The following is a 19,319-nucleotide window of genomic DNA, read 5'->3' on the forward strand; positions in this document are numbered from 1 at the left end:
AGTACGACTACATCATCACCTTGCAAGCTTCCGCACGCGATCTACAAGTGGTATGTAGATGCAAACTCTCTCCCTTGACTCGTTGCTTAGATGAACTCATAGATGGATCTTGGTGAAACCGTAGGAAAAATTTTAATTTTCTGCAACGTTCCCCAACAGTGGCATCATGAGCCAGGTCTATGCGTAGTTCTCTTTGCACGAGTAGAACACAATTTTGTTGTGGGCGTGGATTTTGTCATCTTACTTGCCTCTACTAGTCTTTTCTTGCTCAATGGTATTGTGGGATGAAGCGGCCCGGACCAACCTTACACGTACGCTTACGTGAGACCGGTTCCACCGACTGACATGCACTAGTTGCATAAGGTGGCTGGCGGGTGTCTGTCTCTCCCACCTTAGTTGGAGCGGAATCGATGAACAGGGCCCTTATGAAGGGTAAATAGAAGTTGACAAAATCACGTTGTGGTAATTCGTAGGTAAGAAAACGTTCTTACTAGAACCCAATTGCAGCCACGTAAAAGATGCAACAACAATTAGAGGACGGCTAACTTGTTTTTGCAGCGATTGATCATGTGATGTGATATGGCCAGAAGTTGTGATGAATGATGAATTGTGATGTATGAGATCATGTTCTTTGTAATAGGATTCACGACTTGCATGTCGATGAGTATGACAACCGGCAGGAGCCATAGGAGTTGTCATTATTTTTTTGTATGACCTGCGTGTCATTGAATAACGCCATGTAAACTACTTTACTTTATTGCTAAACGTTAGTCATAGAAGTAGAAGTAGCCGTTGGCGTGACAACTTCATGAAGACACGATGATGGAGATCATGATGATGGAGATCATGGTGTCAAGCCGGTGACAAGATGATCATGGAGCCCCGAAGATGAAGATCAATGGAGCTATATGATATTGGCCATATCACGTCACAACTATATAATTGCATGTGATGTTTATTATGTATTATGCATCTTGTTTACTTAGGACGACGGTAGTAAATAAGATGATCCCTTATAAAATTTCAAGAAGTGTTCTCCCCTAACTGTGCACCGTTGCTACAGTTCGTCGCTTCTAAGCACCACGTGATGATCGGGTGTGATGGATTCTTACGTTCACATACAACGGGTGTAAGACAGTTTTACACAGCGAAAACACTTAGGGTTAACTTGACGAGCCTAGCATGTGCAGACATGGCCTCAAAACATGGAGACCGAAAGGTCGAACACGAGTCGTATGGAAGATACGATCAACATGAGAATGTTCACCGACGATGACTAGTCCGTCTCACGTGATGATCGGACACGGCCTAGTCGACTCGGATCGTGTAACACTTAGATGACTAGAGGGATGTCTAATCTAAGTGGGAGTTCATAATTTGATTAGAACTTTATTATCATGAACTTAGTCTAAAAACCTTTGCAAATATGTCTTGTAGATCAATGGCCAACGCTAATGTCAACATGAACTTCAACGCGTTCCTAGAGAAAACCAAGCTGAAAGATGATGGCAGCAACTATACGGACTGGGTCCGGAATCTGAGGATCATCCTCATAGCTGCCAGGAAACAATATGTCCTAGAAGGACCGCTAGGTGACGCTCCCGTCCCAGAGAACCAAGACATTATGAATGCTTGGCAGTCTCGTGCTGATGATTACTCCCTCGTTCAGTGCGGCATGCTTTACAGCATAGAACCGGGGCTCCAAAAGCGTTTTGAGCACCACAGAGCATATGAGATGTTCGAAGAGCTGAAACTAGTTTTTCAAGCTCATGCCCGGGTCGAGAGATATGATGTCTCCGACAAGTTCTACAGTTGTAAGATGGAGGAAAACAGTTCTGTCAGTGAGCACATCCTGAAGATGTCTGGGTTGCACAACCGTATGACCCAGCTGAACATTAACCTCCCAGATGAGGCGGTCATTGACAGAATCCTCCAGTCGCTCCCACCAAGCTACAAGAGCTTTGTGATGAACTACAACATGCAGGGGATGGAAAAGACCATTCCTGAAGTGTTCTCGATGCTGAAGTCAGCAGAGGCTGAAATCAAGAAAGAACATCAAGTGTTGATGGTCAATAAGACCACTAAGTTCAAGAAGGGCAAGGGTAAGAAGAACTTCAAGAAGGACGACAAAGATGTTGCCGCGCCTGGTAAGCCAGTTGCCGGGAAGAAGTCAAAGAATGGACCCAAGCCTGAGACTGAGTGCTTTTATTGCAAGGGGAAGGGTCACTAGAAGCGGAACTGCCCCAAATACTTAGCGGATAAGAAGGCCGGCAACACCAAAGGTATATTTGATATACATGTGATTGATGTGTACCTTACCAGTAATCGTAGTAACTCCTGGGTATTTGATACCGGTGCCGTTGCTCATATTTGTAACTCACAGCAGGAGCTGCGGAATAAACGGAGACTGGCAAAGGACGAGGTGACGATGCGCGTCGGGAATGGTTCCAGAGTCGATGTGATCGCCGTCGGCACGCTGCCTCTACATTTACCTACGGGATTAGTTTTGAACCTTAATAATTGTTATTTAGTGCCAAGTTTGAGCATGAACATGTATCAGGATCTCGTTTAATACGAGATGGCTACTCATTTAAGTCTGAGAATAATGGTTGTTCGATTTATATGAGAGATATGTTTTATGGTCATGCTCCGATGGTCAATGGTTTATTCTTAATGAATCTCGAGCGTAATATTACACATGTTCATAGTGTAGATGCCAAAAGATTTAAAGTTGATAACGATAGTCCCACATACTTGTGGCACTGCCGCCTTGGTCACATTGGTGTCAAGCGCATGAAGAAGCTCCATGCCGATGGACTTTTAGAGTCTCTTGATTATGAATCGTTTGACACGTGCGAACCATGCCTCTTGGGCAAAATGACCAAGACTCCGTTCTCCGGAACAATGGAGCGAGCAACCAACTTGTTGGAAATCATACATACCGATGTGTGCGGTCCAATGAGCGTTGAGGCTCGCGGAGGATATCGTTATGTTCTCACTCTCACAGATGACTTGAGTAGATATGGGTATGTCTACTTAATGAAACACAAGTCTGAGACCTTTGAAAAGTTCAAGGAATTTCAGAATAAGGTAGAGAATCAACGTGACCGAAAGATAAAATTCTTACGATCAGATCGTGGAGGAGAATACTTAAGTCACGAATTTGGTACACACTTAAGGAAATGTGGAATCGTTTCACAGCTCACGCCGCCTGGAACACCTCAGCAAAACGGTGTGTCCGAACGTCGTAATCGCACTCTATTGGATATGGTGCGGTCTATGATGTCTCTTACCGATTTACCGCTATCATTTTGGGGATACGCTCTAGAGACAGCTACATTCACTTTAAATAGGGCACCGTCTAAATCCGTTGAGACGACACCGTATGAATTATGGTTTGGAAAGAAACCTAAGCTGTCGTTTCTAAAAGTTTGGGGATGCGATGCTTATGTCAAGAAACTTCAACCTGAAAAGCTCGAACCCAAGTCGGAAAAATGCGTATTCATAGGATACCCTAAGGAAACTGTCGGGTATACCTTCTACTTAAGATCCGAAGGCAAGATCTTTGTTGCCAAGAACGGATGCTTTCTGGAAAAAGATTTTCTCTCGAAAGAAGTAAGTGGGAGGAAAGTAGAACTCGATGAAGTACTACCTCTTGAGCAGGAAAGTGGCGCAGTGCAGGAAACCGTTCCTGTGATGCCCACACCAACTGAAGAGGAAAACAATGATGATGATCAAGGTACTTCAGATCAAGTTACTGCTGAACTTCGTAGGTCCACTAGGACACGTTCCGCACCAGAGTGGTACGGCAACCCTGTCCTGGAAATCATGTTGTTAGACAACAATGAACCTTCGAACTATGAAGAAGCGATGGCGGGCCCGGATTCCAACAAATGGCTTGAAGCCATGAAATCCGAGATAGAATCCATGTATGAAAACAAAGTATGGACTTTGACAGACTTGCCCGATGATCGGCGAGCGATAGAAAACAAATGGATCTTTAAGAAGAAGACGGACGCGGATGGTAATGTTACCATCTATAAGGCTCGACTTGTCGCTAAGGGTTATCGACAAGTTCAAGGGATTGACTACGACGAGACTTTCTCTCCCGTAGCGAAGCTGAAGTCCGTCCGAATCATGTTAGCAATTGCCGCATACTATGATTATGAGATATGGCAAATGGACGTCAAAACGGCATTCCTTAACGGGCATCTTAAGGAAGAACTGTATATGATGCAGCCGGAAGGTTTTGTCGATCCTCGGAACGCTAACAAAGTATGCAAGCTCCAGCGATCCATTTATGGACTGGTGCAAGCATCTCGGAGTTGGAACATTCGCTTTGATGAGATGATCAAAGCGTTTGGGTTTATGCAGACTTATGGAGAAGCCTGCGTTTACAAGAAAGTGAGTGGGAGCTCTGTAGCATTTCTCATATTATATGTAGATGACATACTCTTGATGGGAAATAATATAGAATTTCTGGACAGCATTAAGGCCTACTTGAATAAGTGTTTTTCAATGAAGGACCTTGGAGAAGCTGCTTATATATTAGGCATCAAGGTCTATAGAGATAGATCGAGACGCCTCATAGGTCTTTCACAAAGCACATACCTTGATAAGATTTTGAAGAGGTTCAAAATGGATCAGTCCAAGAAGGGGTTCTTGCCTATGTTACAAGGTGTGAGATTGAGCTCGGCTCAGTCACCGACCACGGCAAAAGATAAAGAAGAGATGAGTGTCATCCCCTATGCTTCAGCCATAGGATCTATTATGTATGCCATGCTGTGTACCAGACCCGATGTAAACCTTGCCGTAAATTTGGTAGCAAGATACCAGAGTAATCCCGGCAAGGAACACTGGACAGCGGTCAAGAATATCCTGAAGTACCTGAAAAGGACGAAGGACATGTTTCTCGTTTATGGAGGAGACGAAGAGCTCGTCGCAAAGGGTTACGTCGACGCTAGCTTCGACTCAGATCTGGATGACTCTAAGTCACAAACCGGATACGTGTATATGTTGAATGGTGGAGCAGTAAGCTGGTGCAGCTGCAAGCAGAGCGTCGTGGCGGGATCTACGTGTGAAGCGGAGTACATGGCAGCCTCGGAGGCAGCGCATGAAGCGATTTGGGTGAAGGAGTTCATCACCGACCTAGGAGTCATACCCAATGCGTCGGGGCTGATCAAACTCTTCTGTGACAACACTGGAGCTATTGCCCTCGCCAAGGAGCCCAGGTTTCACAAGAAGACCAGGCACATCAAGCGTCGTTTCAACTCCATCCGTGAAAATGTTCAAGATGGAGACATAGAGATTTGCAAAGTGCACACGGATCTGAATGTCGCAGATCCGTTGACTAAACCTCTCTCGCGTGCAAAACATGATCAACACCAGAACTCTATGGGTGTTCGATTCATCACAATGTAACTAGATTGGTGACTCTAGTGCAAGTGGGAGACTGTTGGAAATATGCCCTAGAGGCAATAATAAAAGTATTATTATATTTCAATGTTCATGATAAATGTCTTTTATTCATGCTATAACTGTATTATTCGGAAATCGTAATACACGTGTGAATACTTAGACCACAATATGTCCCTGGTGAGCCTCTAGTTGACCAGCTCGTTGTGATCAACAGATAGTCATTGTTTCCTGACTATGGACATTGGATGTCGTTGATAACGGGATCACATCATTAGGAGAATGATGTGATGGACAAGACCCATTCTTAAGCATAGCATAAAAGATCGTGTAGTTCGTTTTGCTAGAGCTTTGCCAGTGTCAAGTATCTCTTCCTTCGACCATGAGATCGTGTAACTCCCGGATACCGTAAGAGTGCCTTGGGTGTATCAAACGTCACAACGTAACTGGGTGACTATAAAGGTGCATTACAGGTATCTCCGAAAGTAGCTGTTGGGTTGACACGGATCGAGACTGGGATTTGTCACTCCGTATGACGGAGAGGTATCTCTGGGCCCACTCGATAATGCATCATCATAATGAGCTCAATGTGACCAAGGTGTTGGACACGGGATCATGCATTACGGTACGAGTAAAGTGACTTGCCGGTAACGAGACTGAACAAGGTATTGGGATACCGACGATCGAGTCTTGGGCAAGTAACGTACCGATTGACAAAGGGAATTGCATACAGGGTTTGATCGAATCCTCGACATAGTGGTTCATCCGATGACAACATCGAGGAGCATGTGGGAGCCATCATGGGTATCCAGATCCCGCTGTTGGTTATTGACTGAGAGCGTGTCTGCATGTCTCCCGAACCCGTAGGGTCTACACACTTAAGGTTCGGTGACGCTAGAGTTATTAGGAAGACTAGTATGTGACTACCGAATGTTGTTCGGAGTCCCGGATGGGATCCTGGACGTCATGAGGAGATCCGGAATGGTCCGGAGGTAAAGATTTATATATGGGAAGTTGTCAAACGGACACCGGGAAGTTTCGGGGTCATATCGGTATTGTACCGGGGCCACCGGAAGGGTTCCGGGGGTCCACCGGGAGGGGCCACCCCTCCCGGGGGGCCACATGGGCTGCATGGGGCAGGGAGCCAGCCCCTGGTGGGCTGGCCGCACCCCCTTCCCTTGGGCCCATGCGCCTAGGGTTGAGGGGGAACCCTAGAGGGGGCGCCCCCCTTGACTTGGGGGGCAAGCCACCCTCTCCCCTCCCCCTAGGCCGCCGCACCCCCCCTAGATGGGTTCTAGGGGGCCGGCCCCCTCCTCCCTTCCCCCTATAAATAGAGGGGTGAGGGGAGGGCAGCCGCACCACCCTCCAAGGCGCAGCCCTCCCTCCCCAACACCTCTCCTCCTCCGTTGTGCGCTTGGCGAAGCCCTGTCGGAGTACTGCCTCTCCACCATCACCACGCCGTCGTGCTGCCGGTGGAGCTGTCTTCCTCAACCTCTCCTTCCCCCTTGCTGGATCAAGAAGGAGGAGACGTCTCCCGTCCCGTACGTGTGTTGAACGCGGAGGTGCTGTCCGTTCAGCACTTGGTCATCGGTGATTCGAATCACGTCGAGTACGACTACATCATCACCTTGCAAGCTTCCGCACGCGATCTACAAGTGGTATGTAGATGCAAACTCTCTCCCTTGACTCGTTGCTTAGATGAACTCATAGATGGATCTTGGTGAAACTGTAGGAAAAATTTTAATTTTCTGCAACGTTCCCCAACAGGTAGTGGTACATGTTTATCGGTAGTCGAACATGACGATCCGGAGAGGGTACTTGGCAACATGCGCGTCGTCGGTAGTTGTACACAAACGTTGTCGGACTTGGCGGGTTCGCGGTCTCCGGACGTAGTGGTACACGTTCACGGAGTAGGTCGTACACATCGTCGGTAGATATTCACTTGATGGCCTTCAACGGCGGTAGTTGTTCTCGTTTCGTCGTGGAAGTAGTTGCATATCTCATAGCGGTACTTGACGATTTCGGAGACGGCGGAAGACGAACTTGGCGGTCCTCGTCGTCCTGGTACTTGGCGTTATTTCCGGTTTGGTGATCGTTTTAGGCGTCAGGCGTCGTGGAGGAACTTGACGTTCTTAGCGATTCCGAAGACGGCGGTAGTGGTAGTGGTTCCCGTTCCATAGTCAAACTTGTCGAATCCGAACTCTTCGAGGGCCGTCGTGGTACTTGACGATATCCAGGACAATCTTGTGACTTGCCGATCTCCGTCGGGGTACTTCGTCTCGGGTTTTGTCGACGGTAGCGGAACTTGCATCGGTCGAAGAGGAACTTGGCGTATCCACGCGTAGGGGTACTTGGCAATCGACGGATGTCGTGGTACTTGTCGGTCCGGGTCTTGGCGTAACCGGCGCACACAACCATTCCCACTCGGGCTTCACGGAGGCATCGGTTCAAGCTGCTCCTACTCGGGAGGAGGCACTGCAAGCGTGCAACAGCTAAAGAGCCCTCGGTCTTGGTGTCCAGCGGCAGCAACACGAACGGCTGGATGGATGTAGGGACGCTGGCGGCTGGGAACGGAGGCAACAATGGTGGCCTGGCATGGGAAAGGCCGGCACGCGCGACGCTGCGGACGAGCCATGGGGCACGGCAGAGGATGGAGCACGAAGGGTAAGCAGAGGAACTCGCATCCATGGCAGCAAGGAACTTGATGATTCCGTCGACAACTCGTGGAACTTGGCGGGGAACGGCGAGGCGGCGGCAGTCCGGCGACGCGGTGCAGCAGGACGGCGGGGTGGAGCTCGAGGAAGGGGCACGACACGGCAGATGAGGGTCCACGCGTGCGGGGTAGCTGCCTGGAGCTCGCCGGAGTAGCTGTAGGGGAGGCATGGCGGCACTCGGAGGAGGTTGAGGAAGGCAGGGGCGCGCTGGTCGACGACAAGGGCGACGGGGAGGTCCGGTGGTGCGGCACCAAGGGCAGCAAGGAGGAGGTTGGGCGCGGGGGTCTCGCGGTGGAGGCGGCGACGCGGACTGGAGGTGCGCGCATGCTGCGAGGGAGGGAGAAGGGATCGAGTGGTTCTGGGGCTGCGGGGTTGGAGGGAAGGAGACGAAGGAGATGGGATCGAACGAACGCCAGAGGTGCGAGGCGATGGTCTCGTGGCGGCGGAGGGAGACGAGGGAGTGAGATGGGATCGGGCTAGGGTTAGTATTAGGTGGGGGCGCAGCTGGGCCAAGGGGCAAATGGGCCTAGGTGCAGGCAGGAGGCCTAGCTGGTTGAGGGGAAGGTTGGGCCGGTTAGAGGCCCAGCTGGGCTGGACTCTCTTCTCCCTCTCCCCTATTTCCTTTTTTTAAACAGAGAAATTAAGAGAAAGGAAAAGATAGAAGGGAAGGTTAGAGGAAGAATTTGGGCATGAGGTTAAATTTCCCGGACTCATAAAAATGAGTTTGTTCCGAGAAAAATGCATTTGGCACCGCTTGAAAGGATTGCATTCAAACACATTTGGATGTGATTCAAATAAGTTTGAATTAGAAAAACATTTTTGGAGAGTCCAAAAATGTTCGGAATTTTTGTGGAGATCGGGAAAGCGATGAAAGAAGATATGGGCAAAGTTTGAGGACCAAAATCGAAGCAGAAAAGTCATGGGGAATATTTGCAAGTGTGTTTATGGGTGAATCCAAAATTATTGGAATATTTAATATAGCTCCATAAATATTAGGAGGATAATGTTATAAAGAGAAGTCACTCTTCCCTCGGTTTAAATGGATCGAAGATCCATACGGTTTATTTAGTTGAGTTAAGAAAAGAAATGACATGATGGCATGATGGCATGATGACATGATGCAATGCACACAATGCAAAGATGAATGCAACAGACGAAACAAAACACACAACGAAATCCGGAAACCCTAGAATGCATCTGCAGCTCCGGTCTTGGGGCGTCACACCCTGTTGGTGATCAAGCACCTTTTGCTGATCAATTCCCCTGACTTTTTGCCATTTGCAATTATCCTGATTGTTTTGTGAAAGATTATTTGGAAGTTGATCATGTTTCCTTCTTTCGAATGAGACTGACTTATGAGCTCAGTGAGCAATGGCAAAAAATGGCCTTGAGTGTTAGGAGCTCCTGTGTTTCTACAGATAATGATAGCATTAAATGGGGGTTGGGTCCTAAACCTTACTTTAGGACCAAAGCTATGTATTCCTGCCTTGAAAGGGATGTCTCCGGATGCAATTACCGGTGGATTTGAAAAGCTCGTATTCCTTTGGAAATTTAAATTTTCATGTGGCAGTTATCTGGAAAGCTCGTATTCCTTTGGAAATTTAAATTTTCATGTGGCAGTTATCGCAGGATGCGGTGCTGACCAGAGATGTCATGAAGCATCAAGGGTGGAAAGGGGAACTCAAGTGCTCGTTCTGTGGGGAGAGGGAGACTGACTACCTAGAGAGTTGTGGGGTGCATGTTTGGTACTGAGCTATGTCCTAACAATTTGTGGCAGGCGTATGTGTGGTCCCATGTGTTTTTCCCTGAGGAGGACATCTTTTATACAGCCAGCATTGCAGCCATATGCTGGGCTATTTGGACTTGTCATAACAGAGTTACTTTCGAACATATTCCTCTCAAATCTCCCTTTAAATGCATCTTCTCTGCGTGTGCTCTTTTATGTTATTTGGCAGGTATGATGAAGGTGAGCCTTGGCGCAGTGGTAAAGCTGCTGCCTTGTGACCATGAGGTCATGGGTTCCTGGAAACAGCCTCTTACAGAAATGTAGGGAAAGGCTGCGTACTATAGACCCAAAGTAGTTGGACCCTTCCCTGGACCCTGCGCAAGCGGGAGCTACATGCACCAGGTTGCCCCTTTTTTTTGATGAAGCAGGAGGACGCAGCGGCGCTCAGAACTAGAGGAGAACTGCTGAAGGATAATGCGTCTCTGCTGAAGGATAATGCGTCTCATTTGATGAGGATCTGCGCTACAGCTTATCAGGACGAGGAAGCCTGCTGAGTAGGGAGTCATCGATCCTGTTGGTGTTTTACCTCCTGCGCGAGGGTGATTGGGGCATGTTGCTCTGTTTACGAGCTGTGTGGCTTTTGTGGCCTAACTTTAGACGGTGGTTTTGCTCGTTTGGGTCGTGGATTATATAGTGTCGTCGGGTTTTCATCCCATAGTGAGTAATCTTGATGGCGGTGGTTTTGCTCGTTTGGGTCGTGGATTATATAGTGTCGTCGGGTTTTCATCCCATAGTGAGTAATCTTGATGGCGAGTGCTTATGGTGGGTTTCCCGGCGATGCTTGACCCGCTTTCCTCTTTTCCGTTTCATTCCCTGGACATGTCTGTATTTCCGTTATGTCGAAGTAATGAAAAGGGGTAATGCCCAGTTCAAAAAAAATCTGACAATATTTTGAAAAAGAAAAAACAAAGATGTAGCATAGTAATAAGCGTGCACATTATTATACCTACGCTGCAATTTGTAATAATAAATAGGAAAATAACAACGAACAACTAACAGAATGCCACCAGACAGCAAGATAAGTATGTCAATTTAACCATGAAGACAAAAGGAACTTCCCCAAGCGTTGGCGATAAACTAAAGCACATACAATTGACTTGGAATAACCCCAGTCAACAACAGGCCAGTTGGACCCAAGGCACTGGAAAAATTGACTCATTATGCGGAGTCAGTAAACAATGGAATGAATTAGACTCCTAATGCAGGTTAATCCAACGACAAGTGGAATCTGATGCAGTTATTCAATCAGCATACCCTTCAGAGAAAGAACCTGTACTCCTGCACAGGGATTAGAAGTTATGTACTCTCCTTATTTTTCTTACCACTGGAATGGCCAGTCTTTCTCTTGTGGCGGCTGAAATCCGACACAAATCTGAATGTCTGACCACAGCCAGGTACCATGCATTCATAAGGTCGCACCCCCGTATGGACCCTCATGTGTTCTGTCCTAGCCCATGGCCACTTGAATGTCTTCTTGCAGCCCTTCCATTCACAGTTGAGTGGCCTTTCATCCATGTGCACTTTGCGGTGCTGGAGCAGGTATTTATGGCAGAAGAACTTTTTCTTGCATCCTTTAACAGGACAAATATCACGCTTGTGCAACAACAAATCCTGCTGTGAGCTGAAGCTCATGTCACACCCTTCTATATCACAAGGAAATTTAGCTGCTTTATCACCCGCTTGACATCTGCTGGTTTTTCTCTTACCAGTTTGCATCTTCCCTCTAGGCTTCACTTCCATGCCATCCATTTCTTCTTCCCGAACTTCATAACAGTTCTCTCGTGCGGCTTCATCCACATCATTAAGCAAAGAGTCCAAAGCGTTATCTCTGTCGCAACCTTCATCAAACTGGCTATCACTCTTTTGCTTCCTAGAGATTGATTCTATGTTCAGCATTTGCAATTTCTCATCTCCATATGAGTAATCATCCTTTGCCTTGCCCTTGCTGGATTTTCTCTTACAGCAATGCAATTTACCACCAGATTTCACTTCCGCAGCCTCAAGTCTTTGTACTGGACTGTTATCCAAGTTTCCCATTGTGGCATTATCTCGGCCATGTATGTCATGCCAGCAATCCATATCATTATCTTCATCATGTAGTTCATGGGAGTTGTTGTTTCTTTTATTATCCTCACCACTTCGTGTTTTGGCTCTAGATTCCACTTTCACATCATGATCTTTTCCTTCTGGAACTTCCTCCCAGTTGTTATCTTCATCGTATTCTTCTCGAAACTGTGTATTTATCTCGACGTCCTTTTGCTTCCTAGAAATTGATTTCTTATTCATCTTTTGCACTTTCTTGTCTCCATTCAGAGAATCATCTCTCGCCTTGCACTTGCTCGATTTTCTCATATTACCTTGCAATTTACCTGGAGATTTAGCTTTCACAGTACCAAGTTCTTGTTGTCGACTGTCTTCCAAGTGTCGTATTGCAGCATTATCTCCAGAATCTATGTTAAACCAGCAGTCCACGTCATTAGCTTCATCATAAAGGTCAAGAAAATTGCGGTTTCCTTTATCATCCTTTGGCTTGTTAGAACTTGACTTCATGTTCATGCTTTGCAAGGTATATTGTTGATATTGCTGAGTGCTTGGTGCTTCTGTAATTTTACCTCCTTCATGTTTGTCATGATCATCGAAGTTTCTAGGCTGATCGCTGATGGTTTTAGAGTTCATCCCAAGGCTACTGCAATGTAAAGTGGCTTCATCATTGGCGGAGCATCTCTTCTTTCTGGCTCCAGATTTTTCAATAGAGTCCCTTCCTTTCCTTCTGGATATCCTTTTTGATGGGCTACAGTTAACCATTGTATTACATGTAAGCGATGGTTCATCGTATACTATCTCATGGTAATTAGCACCAAGCATCACTTTGCTGCAAACTATGGCACGATTGTGTTCTTCATGCTCACGAACTAAAAAGGGATGGACTTGGTTTGACATCCAAACTTTCCCGCACCAACATCCAGCCACTCTTTTCTTTGTCACGCCTGATCTTTGCCGTCCATAATCTGTCAAATTGTCTGGGTTTTCTTGGCCAAATGCCTCGTAAATGATGGAATTGTATGGTATCTGCTTGCTGTAAAGCGGGGATTTGCTCTGTTTTGCACTGTAGTATATATTGATACCCATTTTAACTGCCCAGTCATTGCTTGCAGGTTCAGCATCTTCATCATGCAAAGCCAACTGAATTCTTCTGATGTCATCATCAGTTGCTTCTTCAAAAGCTACATCTTTCCAATCAGGCTTCAAACCAAGTTCTTCTGCTATGAATTTTGCTGCTGACTCTGCTCTAGGATATTCTGAAAATGCAACGTAAATCACTAATCAAGAACAACTTCATTTTACATGGAATACATGATTGACGTCCACTAAAAACACTGTTGACTCTAGCAATAATATTACAAAGATTGCTAAAAAATTAGCTCTTCTAACAGTATACATATAGCCTATATTTCCAGAAAGAAAACAAGGACAGTGCCTACGAAAGCTCTGAAGCTTTTGAAGCACTCTCCTTGCACCTTCATAGCAATATTGAAGTGTTGTTGAGAATATAGTATACCCCATACTGAATTTGATGAAAAATATGTAACTGAAGCTCTTTGTTACTATATGCCCTTCTCCATACAACAGAGTATGTATAGCAATTGTGCTAAAAATATGGACCAAAAAGGAAAATCCATCAAGTTTCTCTTTGGAGTATCCTGTACTACTTAAGTATATTTAAAATGATATTAAGGGTATAACACAAACATGTTGGATATGAGGAGCAGGAAGGCACTCCTAGGATTATGGAATCATATGACTATTCCATACTAAAAAAAAGCTCACACTTTATTCACTTAATAAAAACCGTATACTTTATCCCTTTCAGCATACCCGCATACTAATTCAGAGATATCCCCAAGAAAATTGCAATGAATATGAATATATATTTTGGGAATATAGAAAGGAAACCAAATATTGTAGTTGCTCAAATAACATGCTCAACGTCAAGGGTGTCAGTCTATTTGAATAAATTCTAAGGTTGAATCTCCCCACATTTCATGCCTAGTTTACCATCTGACTGATAGTCTCAAATCTATAATCACCAATAAGGTGCATACACAGTACACAAAACAGTCAAACAAGAAAATATTTGAAGTGTAAAATCCTATTGTACAAGCCCAATATCTAAAGATAAAGAAAAGAGTCCACTTTTCAACCCGGAACCATCACAGAAAATCAGTTTTCAACCTTAAACTCTAAAAAAATTGGTTATTTCTAGCTGTGAAATATAAAACTGGTTCAGCATTTCAATACTAAAACAACCGATTTCAGGTTCCAAGGTTGAAAACTGAACTTCTGCAATAGATTCAAAATTGGACTTTTGTTTAAGATAGCATAGTGAAGGACAAACTCAGGACTCAAGAGATTATGGAACAGTGTTAATACCCGGATGACACAAGAGCATAACATTAGCACCACCAATTTTTTGAAGTTGTGTCCATGTCCCCAAAGCATGTTCTAGACAAAATACATGCATTCTGCAAGAATCATTGTTGTACTTGAGCTGGGTCAACACATCTGGTTCAATTGAGGACTTAGCTGTGGTTACATGAGTATCTGAATAGGCTTTTACACCTGATATGGTTAGATCATTAGCCAAATCAACGTAGACAGAACACTGATCATAGGTTGTTCCTTGCTCCCTCAGCTTTGCTAAATGATTGATATCTGTGTCCCTACCACATCGAGTTATTGTCGTACTATTATCCTCTATAGATTTCAGCAAAGAAGTTGTGGTTTTGGCTTCACAACACTCTTCATACAAGTGCGAATTTGATCTTTGACGCTGAACTGTACTTGAGAAGCTAACTGATGTTTCCAATAACTGATTATTTTTGCCTTGGTTTGATTCCTCCTCAGAGTCTGATGATCCGTAAGTAGAAGCTAGAAGCCCTAGAGCAGAGGTTGATCCATTATTGTTCCTGCTGTATAGTTGTCCACACCGATCAGATACATGGGCTAAACTTACGGTAAGTGCTTCCGAAGCTTGTCCTGTTGAAAACAGACATGATATTTATATCAAGTCTTCCAGGTATGCAAAATGAAACACACTTCATCATAATAGTTCTTATCCTTTAGTTCCATTCAGCTGTAGGAAATCAGGAACTAAAAAAGAAGCACTGATGATTTTTATCACTTGCACCTTTCACATACAAATATAAAAATTTGAAAACATAACATTCATTGTTTGATATTATGATTACAAGAAAACTTTAGCAGATCGATCACTTCTCATAGTGCAAAAACGCTACTTTGAATGCAACGCTATTTATGTTTTTAGCTCCAATTTGATCAAAATCAGAAAGATGATTAAGATGATATGTGCTGGATCAAAAAAAAACAATACCATAACCAGTACAATATTTAGAAATGACACGATGGAGGGGGGGAAAATGATATGGGGTAAAAGTGATTGTTATGCACATGAGATTGTGTAGGGGTAAAAGATCAAGTCGCACTAACCTTGTTGAGGAACCATCTCAATATTGTTGGTTATCCAATTTGAGATACCATCTGATTCACTAACTTCTCCCGGTTTTGCACTCGATGAGATGCCCTCTCTAGACAACACAAACTGGACAGCCGCTTCTCTAGGTTGAATGATGGCAACACAAGCAAAGCTTAATATGCCACACTGAACGCACGGCAACCGCCCCTGATCTAAGAGCCCACCTCTCTTATCTTTATCAGTTACTCCACTCTGCAACTTGGATGGTGATAAACAGAAGGCAGCAGTGCCAAGTTCACCATATTTTGTTTCATAAAGCTTTCTTCTGTTGTATGCAGATAAAGATGCTTCAGTAACTGACTGAGAGTGACTCATGTTCTCTACTACTATACTTTTGTCTAGTGCCACATCAACAGACATATTGTGCACTGCTTGCTGACTAATACTACAGTGACCACCCGTCAAACTTTGTTTAACAGTGAGTTCAGGTTCCATCATCGTAGGAAAGGATGTAGGAGGAAATGGAGTCTCAGGAACAATTATACAAGAACTCTTATCCAGAAGGATACTAAGCAAATTGTTATTTTCAATCACACTTCCAACAAATTTTTCTTTCACCATTGTATCTCCTTCATCCTTCTTCTTCTTATCCCTTAATCGAGAGCTTCTTGGAAGAGTATGGAAATCCTTAGGTTCCCTATAAAAAGCAAATAATTTTCCAAAATATAACCAACTGCATAAAATAACTCTACAAAATTATCGCAAAGATAATTCACATTCACTGTCCATTTTGAAGAGGAGGCTGTGTCATAACTGAATAGACTAGTTTAATCAGATGAAACTGTAATGCATCCATCATAAGTCGTTTGAATTCCAACAATATATCTAGTTATTTCAGTGTAACTTAAATTAAAAAGATATAAAGAGAATGCATCAGTTCAGTATTCTTGCATAAACAAAAAATTCTATGACAAAAAAGAATGATATTTGTATTCGTTGCAGCACACCTTTGACTTAATGACAATGCAAGCTCGTAAAGCAGCTGATAATGAGAAATCATTGGACCACAATTAGTTGAAGCCCTCCGGATTGCAGCTTCTTTGGCCACCTGCAACCAGAGAGGAGTGGCAATATTTGTTGCTTCCCCACAATTAAATCCTGTGAAAATGAAATAGTTAAATAAATTCATTGTTTCAATCATAGGGGTCAAAATCCTTTACAATAATTAGTATTCATAACTCTTCAGAAGACACATATTAAATGCCAAACTTTAAATGTAGCAGTGATTTGGTAGTCGGAAAAATGAATACATGTGATCCACATCCGCAAATGAAATTACAAACCCTGACCAGTCAAAACTGCCATCCCTCTTCCAACAATTTGGGACTGTGTTATTACAAGAAACTAGGTCTACCGTCTACAGCAGTTAACTCTTTCAGATTCTTCTACGGATGCAAACATCATGGTCAATTATCATGAAATAATCACCAGTAAAGTTATTTCAAGTGAGTGCAAGGCCACTGTTGATAACTCTAAAAGAAGCTATAAATTGAAACATTTCATCACAGGTGTAGAATAACGGCTATAACGAATGGTTGTCATCTAAATCAGTAATAACAATATATACTATTACTGCAGCATCTGACTGACGAACAAAGTTGAATAAAATCATAAGAACACCTACTGAAAGTAGCTTTTCAAAATTCCATTTATAAGTATCTGAGAACACTTCTTTACAATAATTAGTGGAGTAGATCCACACATGCAGGAGCAAACAGATAACTTATAGAAATGCACTCAATGTATACAGACATGATTGATGGCCTACCATGGCTAAAACCACAATGATAAGCTCCAGGGAAGGTGATAACAAATTCTCCAGGGTTCTGAACCAATCTGCTTTGGAGAAGTATCTATCAATAGTGCCCAATGCTCAAATAATGACCAAGAGAATATCACAAACAAGAATGTTAAACCATGTCCCCGTACCTGCAGCAAGGAACTCCCACAGAAAGTAGCACTTCAGGGGACAAGACGGTTGTCTTCTGATTTAAAGTTTGGAAGGCCACTGCATGCAGTAACATAAGGCCCATTAGCAAGTTATAATATACAGATTCTTCCCTACAATGAGCACTTGGTTTTGATTAATTCTGTGCTGAGCAACCTCACCATCTTCATGGTGTCCTTTTTGGAGATACCCAAGGGGGTTCGCATGAGGTTAGATTATTATCGCTCCTGATTCTTTTGGCAACCGGATCAACATAAGAGAAAGTATCATTTAACATGGTGGGGAGATTTTGTGTACTCCTAAAGACCAGGGTGGCCTCGGCACCCATCTAGAAGTCAAAAATAGGTGCCTTCTAAGTAAGTGACTATTTAAGCTGCTAACCAAGGACGGAGTGTGGCAGTCACTCTTATGTAATAAATATTTGGGGTAGAATCCACTCACTCATGGCAGTTAAAGCCAAGCAAACGGACTCCCACTTTTGGAAGGGTCTCATGAAGGTTAAAGATACTTTTCTTCAATCTGGATCTTTTTTCTCTAGGTAATGATGAATCAATTAGATTCCGGGAGGATAAATGCATTGGGGATAAGCCTCTTCCGGTTTTGTAGCCCAAGTCATTTAATATCGTCCGTCACAGGGATGCCACTGTTCCTGCGATTATTGGAGTAGAGAACTCACAGGTCTGACTTTCGTACGGCTCTCATTGCGTCATTCGTCAGCATTTGGTGGACAGAAATGAGATTGTCCTAATGTGCAGCTTACTACAGACCAGGACCTATTTAAATGGGATCTTCACACTTCTGCCCTGTTTCTGTGCACTCGATGTATACAAGGTCAAGTTTAAGTTGAGAAGATTGTGGCGTCTTAAATTACCGTTGATGAAGGGGAGCCTTGGTGCAGCGGTAAAGTTGTTGCCTTGTGACCATGAGGTCACGGGTTCAAGTCCTGGAAACAGCCTCTTGCAGAAATGTAGGAAAGGCTGCGTACTATAGACCCAAAGTGGTCGGACCCTTCCCCAGACCCTGCACAAGCGGGAGCTATGTGCACCGGGTTGCCTTTTAAAAAAAAATACCGTTGAAGATAAAAGTTTTCCTTTGGTTCCTCTACCGAGAAGTTATACTAAGGATAATCTAGTAAAACGAATGTGGCAAGGGGATACTCGTTGTAGCTTCCGTTATGAAGAAACCATTCAAAATCTCTTTTTTGATTGTTGTCTAGCACGTATTGCATGGCAAGCTGTGTATTTAGCCTTTAATATCACCCCGCCCCATACTATTTCACATATTTTTGGGTCCTGGCTAAAGGGGGGTTGATAAATCTTTAAGGTCTCTTATTCTAGTTGGGGCAGCAGCGGTGCTTTTGTCTAATCTCATGTACCAATTGGCTGTTGTTATGGACGTTATTACACAAGGCCCGGCACAAGGTGCTGATGGAGCTTGATGCAAAGAAGCTCGAGTGGATTACCAAGTAGTTTACGTCCCAGTTTGGACGGCGTGCCAGTGATAGGCTCCCGAGTGTTTAGAGCAGTTTTGTTGGCATGAGTTGTCTTAGTTGGTCCATGTTTTTATCTTGCCCTCCTTTTGGCAAGATAGGAGTTTCATCTTGTCGTGGTGTTCTCACGGCAAATGCCATGGGTAGGCTTATCGAACGTGGTTGGGGCCAGAGGACGTCGGAGGGTGGTTCCGGATGCGAGATCGGGGACAAGCGGAGAGGGACTCGCGATGTACCCAGGTTCGGGGCCCTCCGGGGGATGTAAAACCCCTAGTCCTGCTGGATCTACTCGATGGATCTCACAACGTGAATACAAGGCGCTCCTGGAGCTGTTTGAGGGGAGGAGGAAGAAGAGCTAGCTCTCTCCTTCTCTTGGTTATGCGCGCGTGTGTGTGTGTGTGTGGAAAAGGAAT

At 44.5% G+C, this 19,319-nt stretch overlaps 1 protein-coding gene across 1 annotated transcript in view; it reads right to left on the reverse strand.

Moving 5' to 3' along the window:
- Positions 1-10,923: 10,923 nt before the first annotated feature.
- LOC119300707 (lysine-specific demethylase JMJ705-like) overlaps positions 10,924-19,319 on the reverse strand; it is a 17,401-nt gene continuing 9,005 nt past the window's right edge. Inside the window, exons 2-7 of the mRNA XM_037577610.1 lie at positions 17,399-17,477; positions 17,238-17,305; positions 16,417-16,567; positions 15,424-16,106; positions 14,347-14,952; positions 10,924-13,214 (exon numbers count right to left, since the gene is read on the reverse strand). Of these exons, the coding sequence (XP_037433507.1) occupies positions 11,212-13,214; positions 14,347-14,952; positions 15,424-16,106; positions 16,417-16,567; positions 17,238-17,305; positions 17,399-17,477 (3,590 nt within the window). The 3' untranslated portion in view covers positions 10,924-11,211. The remainder of the gene's footprint in view (positions 13,215-14,346; positions 14,953-15,423; positions 16,107-16,416; positions 16,568-17,237; positions 17,306-17,398; positions 17,478-19,319) is intronic.

This window comes from Triticum dicoccoides, chromosome 5A, assembly GCF_002162155.2.
Source record: "Triticum dicoccoides isolate Atlit2015 ecotype Zavitan chromosome 5A, WEW_v2.0, whole genome shotgun sequence".
In the NCBI taxonomy this organism is placed as follows: domain Eukaryota; kingdom Viridiplantae; phylum Streptophyta; class Magnoliopsida; order Poales; family Poaceae; genus Triticum; species Triticum dicoccoides.